The 13,547-nt window shown below is 34.8% G+C and overlaps 1 protein-coding gene across 1 annotated transcript in view; it reads right to left on the bottom strand.

Annotated features, from left to right (window-relative positions):
- rtf2 (replication termination factor 2) overlaps positions 1 to 11,467 on the bottom strand; it is a 34,514-nt gene extending 23,047 nt beyond the window's left edge. The window contains exons 1-5 of the mRNA XM_052130977.1: positions 11,318 to 11,467; positions 8,751 to 8,845; positions 4,969 to 5,062; positions 4,686 to 4,825; positions 3,625 to 3,703 (exon numbers count right to left, since the gene is read on the bottom strand). Of these exons, the coding sequence (XP_051986937.1) occupies positions 3,625 to 3,703; positions 4,686 to 4,825; positions 4,969 to 5,062; positions 8,751 to 8,845; positions 11,318 to 11,386 (477 nt within the window). The 5' untranslated portion in view covers positions 11,387 to 11,467. The remainder of the gene's footprint in view (positions 1 to 3,624; positions 3,704 to 4,685; positions 4,826 to 4,968; positions 5,063 to 8,750; positions 8,846 to 11,317) is intronic.
- Positions 11,468 to 13,547: the final 2,080 nt, after the last annotated feature.

Below are 13,547 nucleotides of genomic sequence, written 5' to 3' on the forward strand. Positions count from 1 at the left end.
CTTCTGTCTCTTTATGTAATCTCAGACTGACTCAATAATCAGTGGGGGTCTCTGTGGGGGCCATAACATCTGTAGCAGGGCTCCCTGTTCTCCTATTCCATTTGCCAAAGTAATGTTTGAAAGTCTAAAATGTATATTTCCTATTGACACACTAAAGCTGAAGATATAAATAACCATCATAAGACAAATGCTTTTGTGAAACATCTTATGTGCCTAAGACTTTTGCACAGTACTGTATCTTAAATATAAGTGTATTTTGTCTATAAGTGTATATTTTCACATGGTTATACTCCTGCGAGTGCAGTAAAGACAAAACATACTTATAATCATGATTTGTTCTCTAAAAGCAAGTCTAAATATCTTAGATATTGTAGCATTTTTTATATTATATTCAATATTCTCAGATAACATTATTTTCTTCTGCAGTATAGTAAATGTACGTTGTTTTAAAGGAGTTTTAGATATATATATTGGAAAACAAGCCAAAACAAAAACTAATCAAAAACGTATTTTGTTGCCGTGTATAACGGGGCGAAGACTTCCTCTCTCACCTTCTGTTCACTTCAATCCATCTTTAACTCACAAAAACAAACTCTCTTGTATTAGCTGCATATATTGGCAATATTCTTCACGATAAGAAATGCACAGTGACGTATATTATGATTCAATAAGTAGCGAGCAATCACGTTATAATCTAGCTGCAGCAAGCGTGCGCGCTCGAGGGACGAGCGTTCCTGTGACAGAGTGTACATAAGCCGGTGCAGTTTCAATCTCTCCCGCTTAGATCGGGACACTTCGTGCAACTCATTGAAGAGGCGCTGACCGCAGAGAAATGCAAGTTTCGGAGTTTGTAGTTATTTACATGATCTGTTTCTGTATTATTTGAACTTTAAAGCTATAACGCATTAAATGTAACTGCAATAAGATGTAACGCCGGGTGTTTCCTTAAAATAATAATAATAATTCCTTACATTTATAGAGCGCTTTTCTAGGCACTCAAAGCGCTTTATATAGCATAGGGATGATGATGTGACGGCAGCTATAGTGCCACCACACACCAGCTATTGGTGGGGAGGAGATGGTAGAGTGATGTAGCCAATTCAGGGATGGAGATTAATACAAGGCCATGATAAATAGGGGCCAATGGGGGGGGAATTTGGCCAGGACACTGGTGTTATACCCCTACACTTTACGAGAAGTGTCCTGGGATTTTAATGACCACAGAGAGTCAGGACCTCAGTTTAACATCTCATCCGAAGGATGGTGCCTTTTTTACAGAATAGTGTCCCCGTGGCATTAGGACCCACACAGACCGTAGGGTGAGCAGCCCCTGCTGGCCTCCCTAATACCACTTCCAGCAGCAACCTTGGTTTTCCCCAGGAGGTCTCCCATCCAGGTACTGGCCAGGCTCAACCCTGCTTAGCTTTAGTGGGCAACCAGGCAAGAGCTGCAGGGTGATATGGCTGCCGGTGTAAAAGACACTAGACATGCAAGTTTTGTTCCAGCTTCACTTATTCCACAATGAGAGTGCTTCTGTATTTACTCACTTTATATTCTTGCAATATAATTTCCTCATACTTTGCGATCTGCATCACCTGAAGCTGTTTGGAAAATTTAAAGTGCATCTGGAATGTGAGCTGTGTAATTCTTCCTCTCCTCAGTCAGGCGTGAACTGAGAAATTAGATCAAATGACTAATCAACAATGAAAAATTGTCAACAACCTCAACTAATCGTTTCAGCCCTATATCTGATAAACCTGTGCTTGCAGCCTTGCACAAGTGCTAGTGCACATATAAAAATGTGGTCTTGGTGCGACTGATACTACAAAAGAAAAGGTTCCAGCCTCTTATTTGCCCATAAGACCAGGTCGTCTATTTCTCGTGTCAAAAAACAGGCATGATGCAGATGGGCATTCAAGGTGTGTAACACAATACATAACCACAGGTTATGATTAACAGCACCATTAATAGTTAAACATTTGCTTTAGAGATATCCATCCCTTTAGGGGTTACATAATATATTCAAATTTTGCCCTACGTTTGGTCCAAGCACAACTTGGCTTACCATGTAAACTAGTTTTTACTGGCTTGGAGAAGAGAGCATGCAATTTCCCCATTTCGTCCATAATGCCTGGATTAATTATGACAAATGTGATGGATAAACATTAGCTTTCCAAGCCTGAAACGAATTAGAATGAGGCAGGGGACTGCAGAATGAATCAGTCACTACTGAGAGCAAACTAAACACTCATTAGCCATGGTCCCACCCAATCCAAGCTCAGCCATGCTCAGTACACACAGTACAATATATACACATTTAGGGCAGGGTGATCATTACCAAACTGCCTTTTATAAGTACACAGAAGTACACAACTATAGTCGCTGGCTGATTATAGCTCTTATTGTATCATTTGATGATAAGCTATTGTCCAGGCTTAAAGTTAAAAGTTTAAAGATATACAGTTTTTAGCTATTTGGGGCTTACAGCAGCAGTGATCGGCACATAAAAGAGACGTTTGTATTTGATGTCTTACAGAAATGCTTTCATACTGTGGTATTAGGGAAACAACAAACTGTACAGTCGCATTCCTGTGAATTATAGCTTTCATTTGATATATGATTTGTCTATTTAAGTGCTATTTGACTTTAATATTAAAATTAATATTTCTGCTACATGACCTCTAGGTGGCACTGATTTGTGATGCAAATGTTTTCAGGCCTTATTTTTTTATTTTATGTAACATAAGTGCAGAAATTAGAGATATATATGATAAGTTCAGATTCTTAGCTTTCAAACAATTCGATTCAGAGAATTGAAAATCTCTAACGTAGACTTTTTTTAAGACAACGCCCACTTTTGAACCCGCATGCGGGTCTGCAGAGTTGAAGAGGATTAAAACGTAAACTTTTAAAAACATCTCGGCATACTGTACCTACGTTCTGTTCTATTTGTTGCGCATAGCGTATAGCTCTTTTAGGGAAAGATCGCATTAAATTTTACAGAACCCGAAGGCTTTTTACATGTCAGGCCAGGGGCGTAGATTTGGCTTGAACATTGGGGGGGTTGCAGCATGAAGCATTTGCATGTTTCCATTGATCATGGTATTATTAATGGGGGGTTGTACTTGCTTGTATTGATTATTGGGGGGTTACCCCCCTCCCTGGTATCTACACCCCTGTGTCATGGCACCTTACCATGCCTGACAATGACATTTAGCCAGGACAGTATTCTCAACATACTGTAGCTGTACATTATTGCTTCCAAAGTGAAATCTAAATTAATTAAAACATCTTATTTTGACCATCAAATTAGGCACTACTGCATCACAAAGGAAACTATTCACACTTAATATTTACACTTGCCTCAAAAGCAAACTTTGGTCTAGAAAATCCAGATCTTATATGAACAATGACCAAGACATTTAAAGAAGATTAAACATCTGCATATTTTGCATGAAGTAAACAAATGAAGCATTTTATGGTTACGTCACTGGCCTTTTATCTGGGTTTAATGAACAGTATTATCATTCAGCTGATACATAAAAAGAGATGGAGCGATAGCCGGCCCAGTGGAGGTAATACAAACATTCAAAACAGAAAACATGCTTTTAGCTTTCCACTCACCTTGTGGCAGATCTCAGTCTTGACCTCTTTGAGCGCTCGCTCTGAGAAAACACATCCACACGTCTGCAGGTAACAAAACCTGACACAAACACAGTGCAAGAAGTTATAATAACCATCATAATAACCTGAAGGGAACATGACTATACAAACATATACACCCGATCAGCCACAACATTAAAACCATCTGCCTAATATTGTGTAGGTCCCCCTCGTGCCACCAAAACAGCATTCAGAGATGATATTCTCACCACAATTGTACAGAGTGGTTATCTGAGTTACCGTAGACTTTGTCAGTTCAAACCAGTCTGGCCATTCTCTGTTGACCTCTCCCATCAAGAAGACATTTCCATCTACAGAACTGGAGCTAACTGGAGTTTTTTTTGGTTTGGCACCATTCTGAGTAACTTCTAGATACAGAAATACTCAAACCAGCCCATCTGGCACCAACAATCATTCCACACTCCAAATCACTGAGACCATATTTTCCCCATTCTGATGGTTGACATGAACATTAGCTGAAACTCCTGACCAGTATCTGCATGATGTTATGCACTGCAACGCTGCCACACGATGGGACGTACACATTACAAGGCAGGTGGTTTTAATGTTGTGGCTGATCGGTATAATTATTATTATTTCATTGAGTTTTTGAGATACATTTGCAATATATTTACAATAAATAGTTCTGGCATTATATCCACTTCTGGCCACATGCTTGAACACATTTGATTGAATTTATGTTTCTCATGATGTTAAAAACTTTGTTATGCTAAATGCTTTTAGACGACGTCTGCGTATACATTTCTTTACAAAACTAACATTTTAACTTAAGATGTATTTATTTTTTAATGGCTGCGTTGGAGTGAGCAACAAGAGACTTGTTCTAAAATAACAGTAATTATAGGGTATGAGCAGATTTGTCCAAACCTTTGACTGGACCGCCATGGTCTCACATGAGCGTTTGGGTGTCTCCAGTCAGAAAGGATTCATATTTTAACTGTGATCAATAGCAATGCATGATCTGACCATGATCTGACCATGATCTGAGAATGCGGCCTTACTTGTGTTTGCCATTCATCTCCAGACCGACGACAGGACAGATGAACATGGCACAGTTCATGTCTTCATAACAGTCTCCTTTAATGTTTCTGCTCTCACCCTGCCATGATGGGTTATCAGTGAGGATCAGCTCCTTCAAATCCTACAAAAAAGATGGACACACAAACACAGTTCAGGCATAATGTATCAGGTATATACTGTCCAATAACAGGCCTTTTTTGCCACACTTTTACGCATGACCTAAAGCTCTCAGGGCTGATTTTCTTCAGTTGAACACGTACTGACCTTGATTCCACGGATGTGAGCCACAACCTCAGTGTTTGGCCTCTCTGCTGATTTATCCAACAGGTACTCAATGATCGCATCTTTATTATACAGCCTGGTAGAAGAAAAGGTACTTTTAATGCAGGTGACTGAAAAAAACTGAAATCTAGTAATGTTGTGTGGTAGATTTTTACTAAATTATCTATTTGGGGAATCCACTTCTGTTGTAATACAACTATGGCAATTGTAGTCATTTAGGCTAATGACGTACCATAGTTTGTTTTTGAAACCATAGTTACATTAATGCAAGCATAATCATCAACGTGCACTCTTTTGTGCACTGATTATGGGTGGAATGAATTTAATACAAGTCAAAATGTCCCAAACAGAGGTCAGAATATAACACACTTATTGGCACCTATTCAAAACTCTAGATGATTATTAAAAAATCTTTCAAAATGAAACTAATAAAGAGCCATCCATGGTTTTACTTGTGGTCACTAGAGCTCGACCGATATATTGATATTTACCGATTAATCGGAACCGATAGTAGCGATTTTTAAATAATGGCTATCGGGGAAAATCAACACTGAAGTCTCCAAAAGTTAATGTTTTTTTTATTTTTTTTATAATGAATTCATCCGTGGCTGCCGCTGGAGGGTTCTACAGGTTGAATTCCTTGGTTCAACAATATAAAGGCGCCCTCTAGAGGTTAAATAAAAAACAATCACTGACTCAGTGTGGAGTTTGTTGTGTCAAAACAAAGGCTGTGCAGAGAGATGGACAGTTCAAAAACATTGACAGAAAAGCCAAGGTATGTATATAAGACACGTTATTATTATTGTCACGGTACAATTCATTTAAGACAACCAAATGTGGTTTGATAATTCATTTGTTTATAAATAATTGCTGCACTAGAGAATTGCATTGCAGACAAGGTGTAGAGGATAAGTTCCAAGAAAGTTTCCCAAACTTTTCTCTGTCCTGAAAAAATAAACTTCAGTCTTTTATTAAGAATAATTATGAATATCATCAGTAGTGATGAAGCATACAGTTGATATTTGGCTTTGTAAGGCATTGTTTTATGTTACTGCTGACCAATAAACACATTTGACCTGTAATATTTTAATTCATATTCTCATTTATTTCAAAGGCTTTAAAGAAAGTACCAGGCTGGGACAAATGTATAAAATATTGCCATTGAAAGTAACTTACTCTAGTTTAGCACTATTTTACATTGAGTGGCAGGTTTTGAAAGTAACTTACTCTAGTTTAGCACTATTTTACATTGAGTGGCAGGTTTTGAAAGTAACTTACTCTAGCACTATTTTACATTGAGTGGCAGGTTTTGAAAGTAACTTACTCTAGTTTAGCACTATTTTACATTGAGTGGCAGGTTTTGAAAGTAACTTACTCTAGTTTAGCACTATTTTACATTGAGTGGCAGGTTTTGAAAGTAACTTACTCTAGTTTAGCACTATTTTACATTGAGTGGCAGGTTTTGAAAGTAACTTACTCTAGTTTAGCACTATTTTACATTGAGTGGCAGGTTTTGAAAATAACTTACTCTAGTTTAGCACTATTTTACATTGAGTGGCAGGTTTTGAAAATAACTTACTCTAGTTTAGCACTATTTTACATTGAGTGGCAGGTTTTGAAAGTAACTTACTCTAGTTTAGCACTATTTTACATTGAGTGGCAGGTTTTGAAAGTAACTTACTCTAGTTTAGCACTATTTTACATTGAGTGGCAGGTTTTGAAAGTAACTTACTCTAGTTTAGCACTATTTTACATTGAGTGGCAGGTTTTGAAAGTAACTTACTCTAGCACTATTTTACATTGAGTGGCAGGTTTTGAAAGTAACTTACTCTAGTTTAGCACTATTTTACATTGAGTGGCAGGTTTTGAAAGTAACTTACTCTAGTTTAGCACTATTTTACATTGAGTGGCAGGTTTTGAAAGTAACTTACTCTAGTTTAGCACTATTTTACATTGAGTGGCAGGTTTGAAAGTAACTTACTCTAGTTTAGCACTATTTTACATTGAGTGGCAGGTTTGAAAGTAACTTACTCTAGTTTAGCACTATTTTACATTGAGTGGCAGGTTTTGAAAGTAACTTACTCTAGTTTAGCACTATTTTACATTGAGTGGCAGGTTTTGAAAGTAACTTACTCTAGTTTAGCACTATTTTACATTGAGTGGCAGGTTTTGAAAGTAACTTACTCTAGTTTAGCACTATTTTTACATTGAGTGGCAGGTTTTGAAAGTAACTTACTCTAGTTTAGCACTATTTTACATTGAGTGGCAGGTTTTGAAAGTAACTTACTCTAGTTTAGCACTATTTTACATTGAGTGGCAGGTTTTGAAAGTAACTTACTCTAGTTTAGCACTATTTTACATTGAGTGGCAGGTTTTGAAAGTAACTTACTCTAGTTTAGCACTATTTTACATTGAGTGGCAGGTTTTGAAAGTAACTTACTCTAGTTTAGCACTATTTTACATTGAGTGGCAGGTTTTGAAAGTAACTTACTCTAGTTTAGCACTATTTTACATTGAGTGGCAGGTTTTGAAAGTAACTTACTCTAGTTTAGCACTATTTTACATTGAGTGGCAGGTTTTGAAAGTAACTTACTCTAGTTTAGCACTATTTTACATTGAGTGGCAGGTTTTGAAAGTAACTTACTCTAGTTTAGCACTATTTTACATTGAGTGGCAGGTTTTGAAAGTAACTTACTCTAGTTTAGCACTATTTTACATTGAGTGGCTGGTTTTGAAAGTAACTTACTCTAGTTTAGCACTATTTTACATTGAGTGGCAGGTTTTGAAAGTAACTTACTCTAGTTTAGCACTATTTTACATGGAGTGGCAGGTTTTGAAAGTAACTTACTCTAGTTTAGCACTATTTTACATTGAGTGGCAGGTTTTGAAAGTAACTTACTCTAGTTTAGCACTATTTTACATTGAGTGGCAGGTTTTGAAAGTAACTTACTCTAGTTTAGCACTATTTTACATTGAGTGGCAGGTTTTCATTAACAATATACATTTTAAAAACTATCGGGCGATTAATCGGCCTGTTTTCCCGTATCTGCAAAACCCACTATCGGTTGATGTCTAGTGGTCACTATGGTCTTACTACTGATCCATATTAGACTATGGTTACTAAACAAAAACTATAGTAAATATATAGGAGGTAAACTTTTGAACAGCATCCTGGTAAAATTATAAAGGAATATTCTGGGTTCAGTACAAGTTAAGGTCAATCAACGGCATTTAAGGCATAATACTGATTACCTCAATAGTTACATTTTGACTCGCTCCTTTTTTTTTTAAATAAAAAACAAAGATCAAGCTTACAGTGAGGCACTTACAATGGAAGTGAATGAGAGGGTTTTTTGGAGGGTTTAATGGCAGAAATGTGAAGCTTATAATTGTATAAAAACACTTACATTAATTCTTCTGCTACAAAATCTACTCTTTGCACTGTAAAGTTGTTTAAATTGGTTTAAATTAGATTACAGGTTTACGGCATGACGTTGTCATGACAACAATGTTGTCTATTTACGAACTGGATATAATGTTACACAGAAAAGGTTATTAAGTGATTTGACACGCATATTGTTCACGTCGGATTGTTTAACCCAGACAAGCCACAATTAATTGAGGTAATCAATACTGTGCCATAAATGCAGTCAATTGAGCTGAACTTGTACTGAACCCAGAATATTCCTTTAAACAATGTGTGCAACCGTTTGAGTCGGCCACATATCACTCTTACTAAACAAACGGAAACATTAATAACTCACCTGCCCAGCTCACAGGCCACAACAGGACGCTTTAACTTCTCTTGACTCAAAGCGCAATATTTCCATTTAGCAGCGAGTTCTGCATTTTTATCAACCTGTAAAACAAAAGTTATATTAAATAAACTTATACCAGTTATTAATGCAAATTGCATTTCTCTACATTAACATCGGGTGACACGGAAAATATGGAAGAATATTAAATCAACACAAATCAAATCTGGCCAAAGTTTTAGGAAAGAAAACTAACATTCCATAATTATAATAACATTACACTTATATATTACACATTTCTGAATCATTTTGGATTTAACCCTTGTGCGACCTTCGGGACATTTTTGTCTTTTTTCATTATTGTTTTTTCGATCATTTTGGCTATGTTAATGCTAACGGCATGAATTTGGCCAAAGGTGTGTATTTTGGGGTGAATTTTTGATATTTCATCTAAAATACTAAAATACATCTATAAAACACTGTGTACACAAAATAGATACACTCGGAAACTTCAGGACAAAAATGTCCCTATTGAAACCCATTAAAACTGCATTATCTGATCCCAGTGCCATTAAAGCATAAAATCACGAATTGTAAGATATTGTGCTTTCATTCCGGAACCCTGGCTATAAATTTAAATTTGTATATATTCCACCAGATGGCGCCATTTCTCTTGTGTTTAGCCTATGGAGCAAATACATGTTTTCCCCTATTTTCTGTTTGCTGTATTATGGAGCACTACAGGCCAATTGAATAAATGATGCAGCCACAATTGTGTGGGTGTGTTGGTATGGAAGTCAGAGTGTGTTTTGTATGGGTGTATTGACAAATTTGTGTGTGTCTGTGTGTGTGTGTAAAAAACAAAAGTGACATAAAAAATGGCACTTAAAGGGTTAAAATCCTGAAAATGAATGAATATTTGGTAGTAGGGCTGAAGCGATTAGTCGACATCATCGACAACGTCAACAATAAAAAATTGTAGACAACATTTTTTGTTGTCAAATAGTCGTCTGATTTCATTTAACACAACATGAGATAACAGTCCAGAAGCACTCCAAACAGATTAAGGTGATGTAGATCGCAGAGTATTATAATACAAAAATGCAAAATAAGCAAATACATAAGCAGTGTCGTCATGAAATAAAGCAGAGCTGTACCTGGTGTTCCACTTGAACAAAACTGGCCTGTTAGTGCGTCTAAAAAGGAAAGACTGTGCCGCTATATACTGTATTTAATGCATGCTTTATTAAACTTCAAATAATAAGGAAGCGGGCTGTATAAATAAGCACAAACCCAAAACTGGCATTTGTCTGTGCGGCTAGAGCCGCTTCAACCAGTCGCGGAAGAGACACAATCTGAGCGGGAGTCGAGACCGGGAGAGATTTAAAGTTCCGCCGGCTGATGCGCACTCTAACATGGACACGCTCGTCTCACACCTGCTGTCTGCAGCTCACAACATCATCATCATGAGATCATCATGATAAGATCTATCATGTGAAATATAACACTAAAATGACAACAACAAAAAAATGTGTGTGTGTGTGTCTAATATATATATATATATATATATATATATATATATATATATATATATATATATATTGGTTTTGGATAGACTAGATTGACAAATGCTTATCAATAATACTCTTATGGCTAAAAATGTCAACAGTTTTCATTGACTAAAATTACATTAAAAAGCCCTGACTTTGTCAACTAAAACTTGACTAAATATGATAAAAACTATAAAGGACATTTGACACAAGGATTAAGACTAAAAATTAAGACTTTTCTGCATATCGTGGCGCCGTTTTGTTGTCCATTATGCATAACGCGGCCCAAATTGCGTCAGCCCACTGGGAAAATGCCCGGCATGAAAGATTACCAGTCCAGCCCTGTTTGTAGCCTAAACCCTTACCAAAATGTACTATGGCATTACCATGGAACTGTACTGAAAAATAATCATGGTAGTAACATTGCACCTTAAGGTACTCCAAAGAATAACATAATATTACTGTCCATTCACTAATGCAAAACTATAGTAGTCTATTCCGACATTTCTTTTGGCAAAATCGGTACACGTTGACCGAATTTTCGAAACAATGCCCCCAGTGGCCAAAGCGGTAAGTGTTGTAGGACATTTATGTCCAGTAGAGGTCAGCAAAAGCTAATAGTGAAGCAAGTTCTTTTCAGCTTTTCAAGACGTTATACAATGAAGAGAAAGTTATATATGTGTAGATTATATCAGCCAAACCCAAATGTTTGAGGGGAAAAGTGAAACCTCTGAATCATGCTCGTCATTGATTATTCACATGTGGTTACTGTATGGCTTTACCATAGTCTCCCACGCAGACGACGCAACGCGCTGCCAATCACGCCAGGTGAAAATATAAATACATTAAAACCACTGCAAACATGTCTGATAAGAATGCTGCATGTCAGCCGACTTTACGTGTGATCATGTTGCAAATACAGACGTTCAATGAAAATCCTCGCGCTAATCTCGTGCTAACAAGCTACGAGCTAACTTCCGGAGCACAACCGACAGATAAACGTGTATTCACTGAATGTTTGATTACCTTTTCCACCTTTTTCGGTCCTTTCACTAATTCGTGTCTTTTAGGAATTGTTCCGCCATCACATCCCATATTGAAAATCAGATTTAAACGCTTGTATTGCTGAGAAAAACAAATATGACTGACGCTAACAGTGAAAGCCTGTTCCAGATGTAAACAACCGAAGAGTTTCAGTAAAGAGCGTCAGCTGTGTGACTATGACGTCATTTTGTAAACAGCGCCACCTGTGGAGCTTTCAGGACATTAATTTTCTTGCATGTTGTTTTAAGCACAAACCAGCATAGGGCAGTACATACTCTGTTTTAGTATGACGAAACTGAAAAATTAGGACATATTTAATTTAATTCACGTGGAGCTAAAATATAAATGTTTAACGAATGAATCATGTATTTATTTAATTAATGTGGTGTTATTCATGTTTTTGTGGCATGTGACATGGTAATAAAAAATCAAATCAAATCAAATCAAAACGTATACCACGTTTTGTTTTGTTTTCTATACATATACCATAGTAAAAACCATGGTATCCTTCACTGACAAAAATAATGTGTTGGATTTACTTAAAATATATATGTACCATTTTTGCATCACCCTTTTTAAGTTAATTGAACTTATGGTCATTCTATGTCAGCACAACTAGAAAACCTTTGTTAGATATAACACAAATGGATCAATTCATTCAAGTTTATTTACTAATTCATTATGTCAAATGAATATGATTTAACAACTAATAGCAAGATGTTTCAAATGAACATTTATATAATTGTTTCTACTTAATGGAAAAACTTGATTCCCCAAAGAATTGCCCATAAAGCTGCACTTCAGCAATGCCCATTCACATGCACAAGGGAAAATTACATGGATTGTTTGATTTGGTAGTATTTTAAACCTTTATTTTAAAGATTTTTAAGCCTTAAAACTAATATTTTGTGCATCAATGGAAATTTAGTAAAGTTCAAAATGTTATAAATATGTACATTTCTAAATGGAAGCTATTTATTTTCATATATTACAGTTGTTTAGCAAACATTTTTTTGACTTGCCATGTAAAACCCATAGTATTACCATCAATATGTTAAAGTACATTTTTTATTTTATTTGTACACATTTATGCATAGTTTTCACTAATATAAAAATCACATGTTTATTTCAAAATACTGCAAAGTATATAGTTGTAAATCCTGAATATATACTAATAATTCTGAATATATCAATATAAATCTGAATATATACTTATAATTCTGAATATATCAATATAAATCTGAATATATACTTATAATTCTGAATATATCAATATAAATCTGAATATATAATTCTGAATATGTCAATATAAATCAGAATATATATTTATAATTCTGAATATATCAATATAAATCAGAATATATACTTATAATTCTGAATATATCAATATAAATCTGAATATATAATTCTGAATATATCAATATAAATCTGAATATATAATTCTGAATATATCAATATAAATCAGAATATATACCTATAATTCTGAATATATCAATATAAATCAGAATATATAATTATGAATATATCAATATAAATCAGAATATATACTTATAATTCTGAATATATCAATATAAATCTGAATATATAATTCTGAATATATCAATATAAATCAGAATATATACCTATAATTCTGAATATATCAATATAAATCAGAATATATAATTATGAATATATCAATATAAGTCTGAATATATACTTATAATTCTGAATATATCAATATAAATCTGAATATATAGTTGTAATTCTGAATATATAAATACCCCACCCGTGGCAATAGCGCAACTTGCAAGACGCAAAAATAAAAGAATGGAAAATTGGTGACAAGTCATATATTCAAAAACATTTCTTAAGTAACAATTTAGAAAAAGCTAAATTGAAGAAAAGGAGAGGAAAAAGTCAGTTATCCATCCGTAAAGTAACCAGAAAAAGGAATAATGAAAGTTTAATATTCAGTATTTACACTTATTTATTCAGAATTACAACTATATATTCTGATTTATATATTCAGTATTACAACTATATATTCTGATTTATATATTCAGTATTACAACTATATATTCTGATTTATATATTCAGTATTACAACTATATATTCTGATTTATATATTCAGAATTACAACTATATATTCTGATTTATATATTCAGAATTACAACTATATATTCTGATTTATATTTATATATTCAGTATTTACATTTATATATTCTGATTTATA

The sequence above is a fragment of the Xyrauchen texanus genome, chromosome 7, assembly GCF_025860055.1.
Source record: "Xyrauchen texanus isolate HMW12.3.18 chromosome 7, RBS_HiC_50CHRs, whole genome shotgun sequence".
Classification (NCBI taxonomy): Eukaryota; Metazoa; Chordata; class Actinopteri; order Cypriniformes; family Catostomidae; genus Xyrauchen; species Xyrauchen texanus.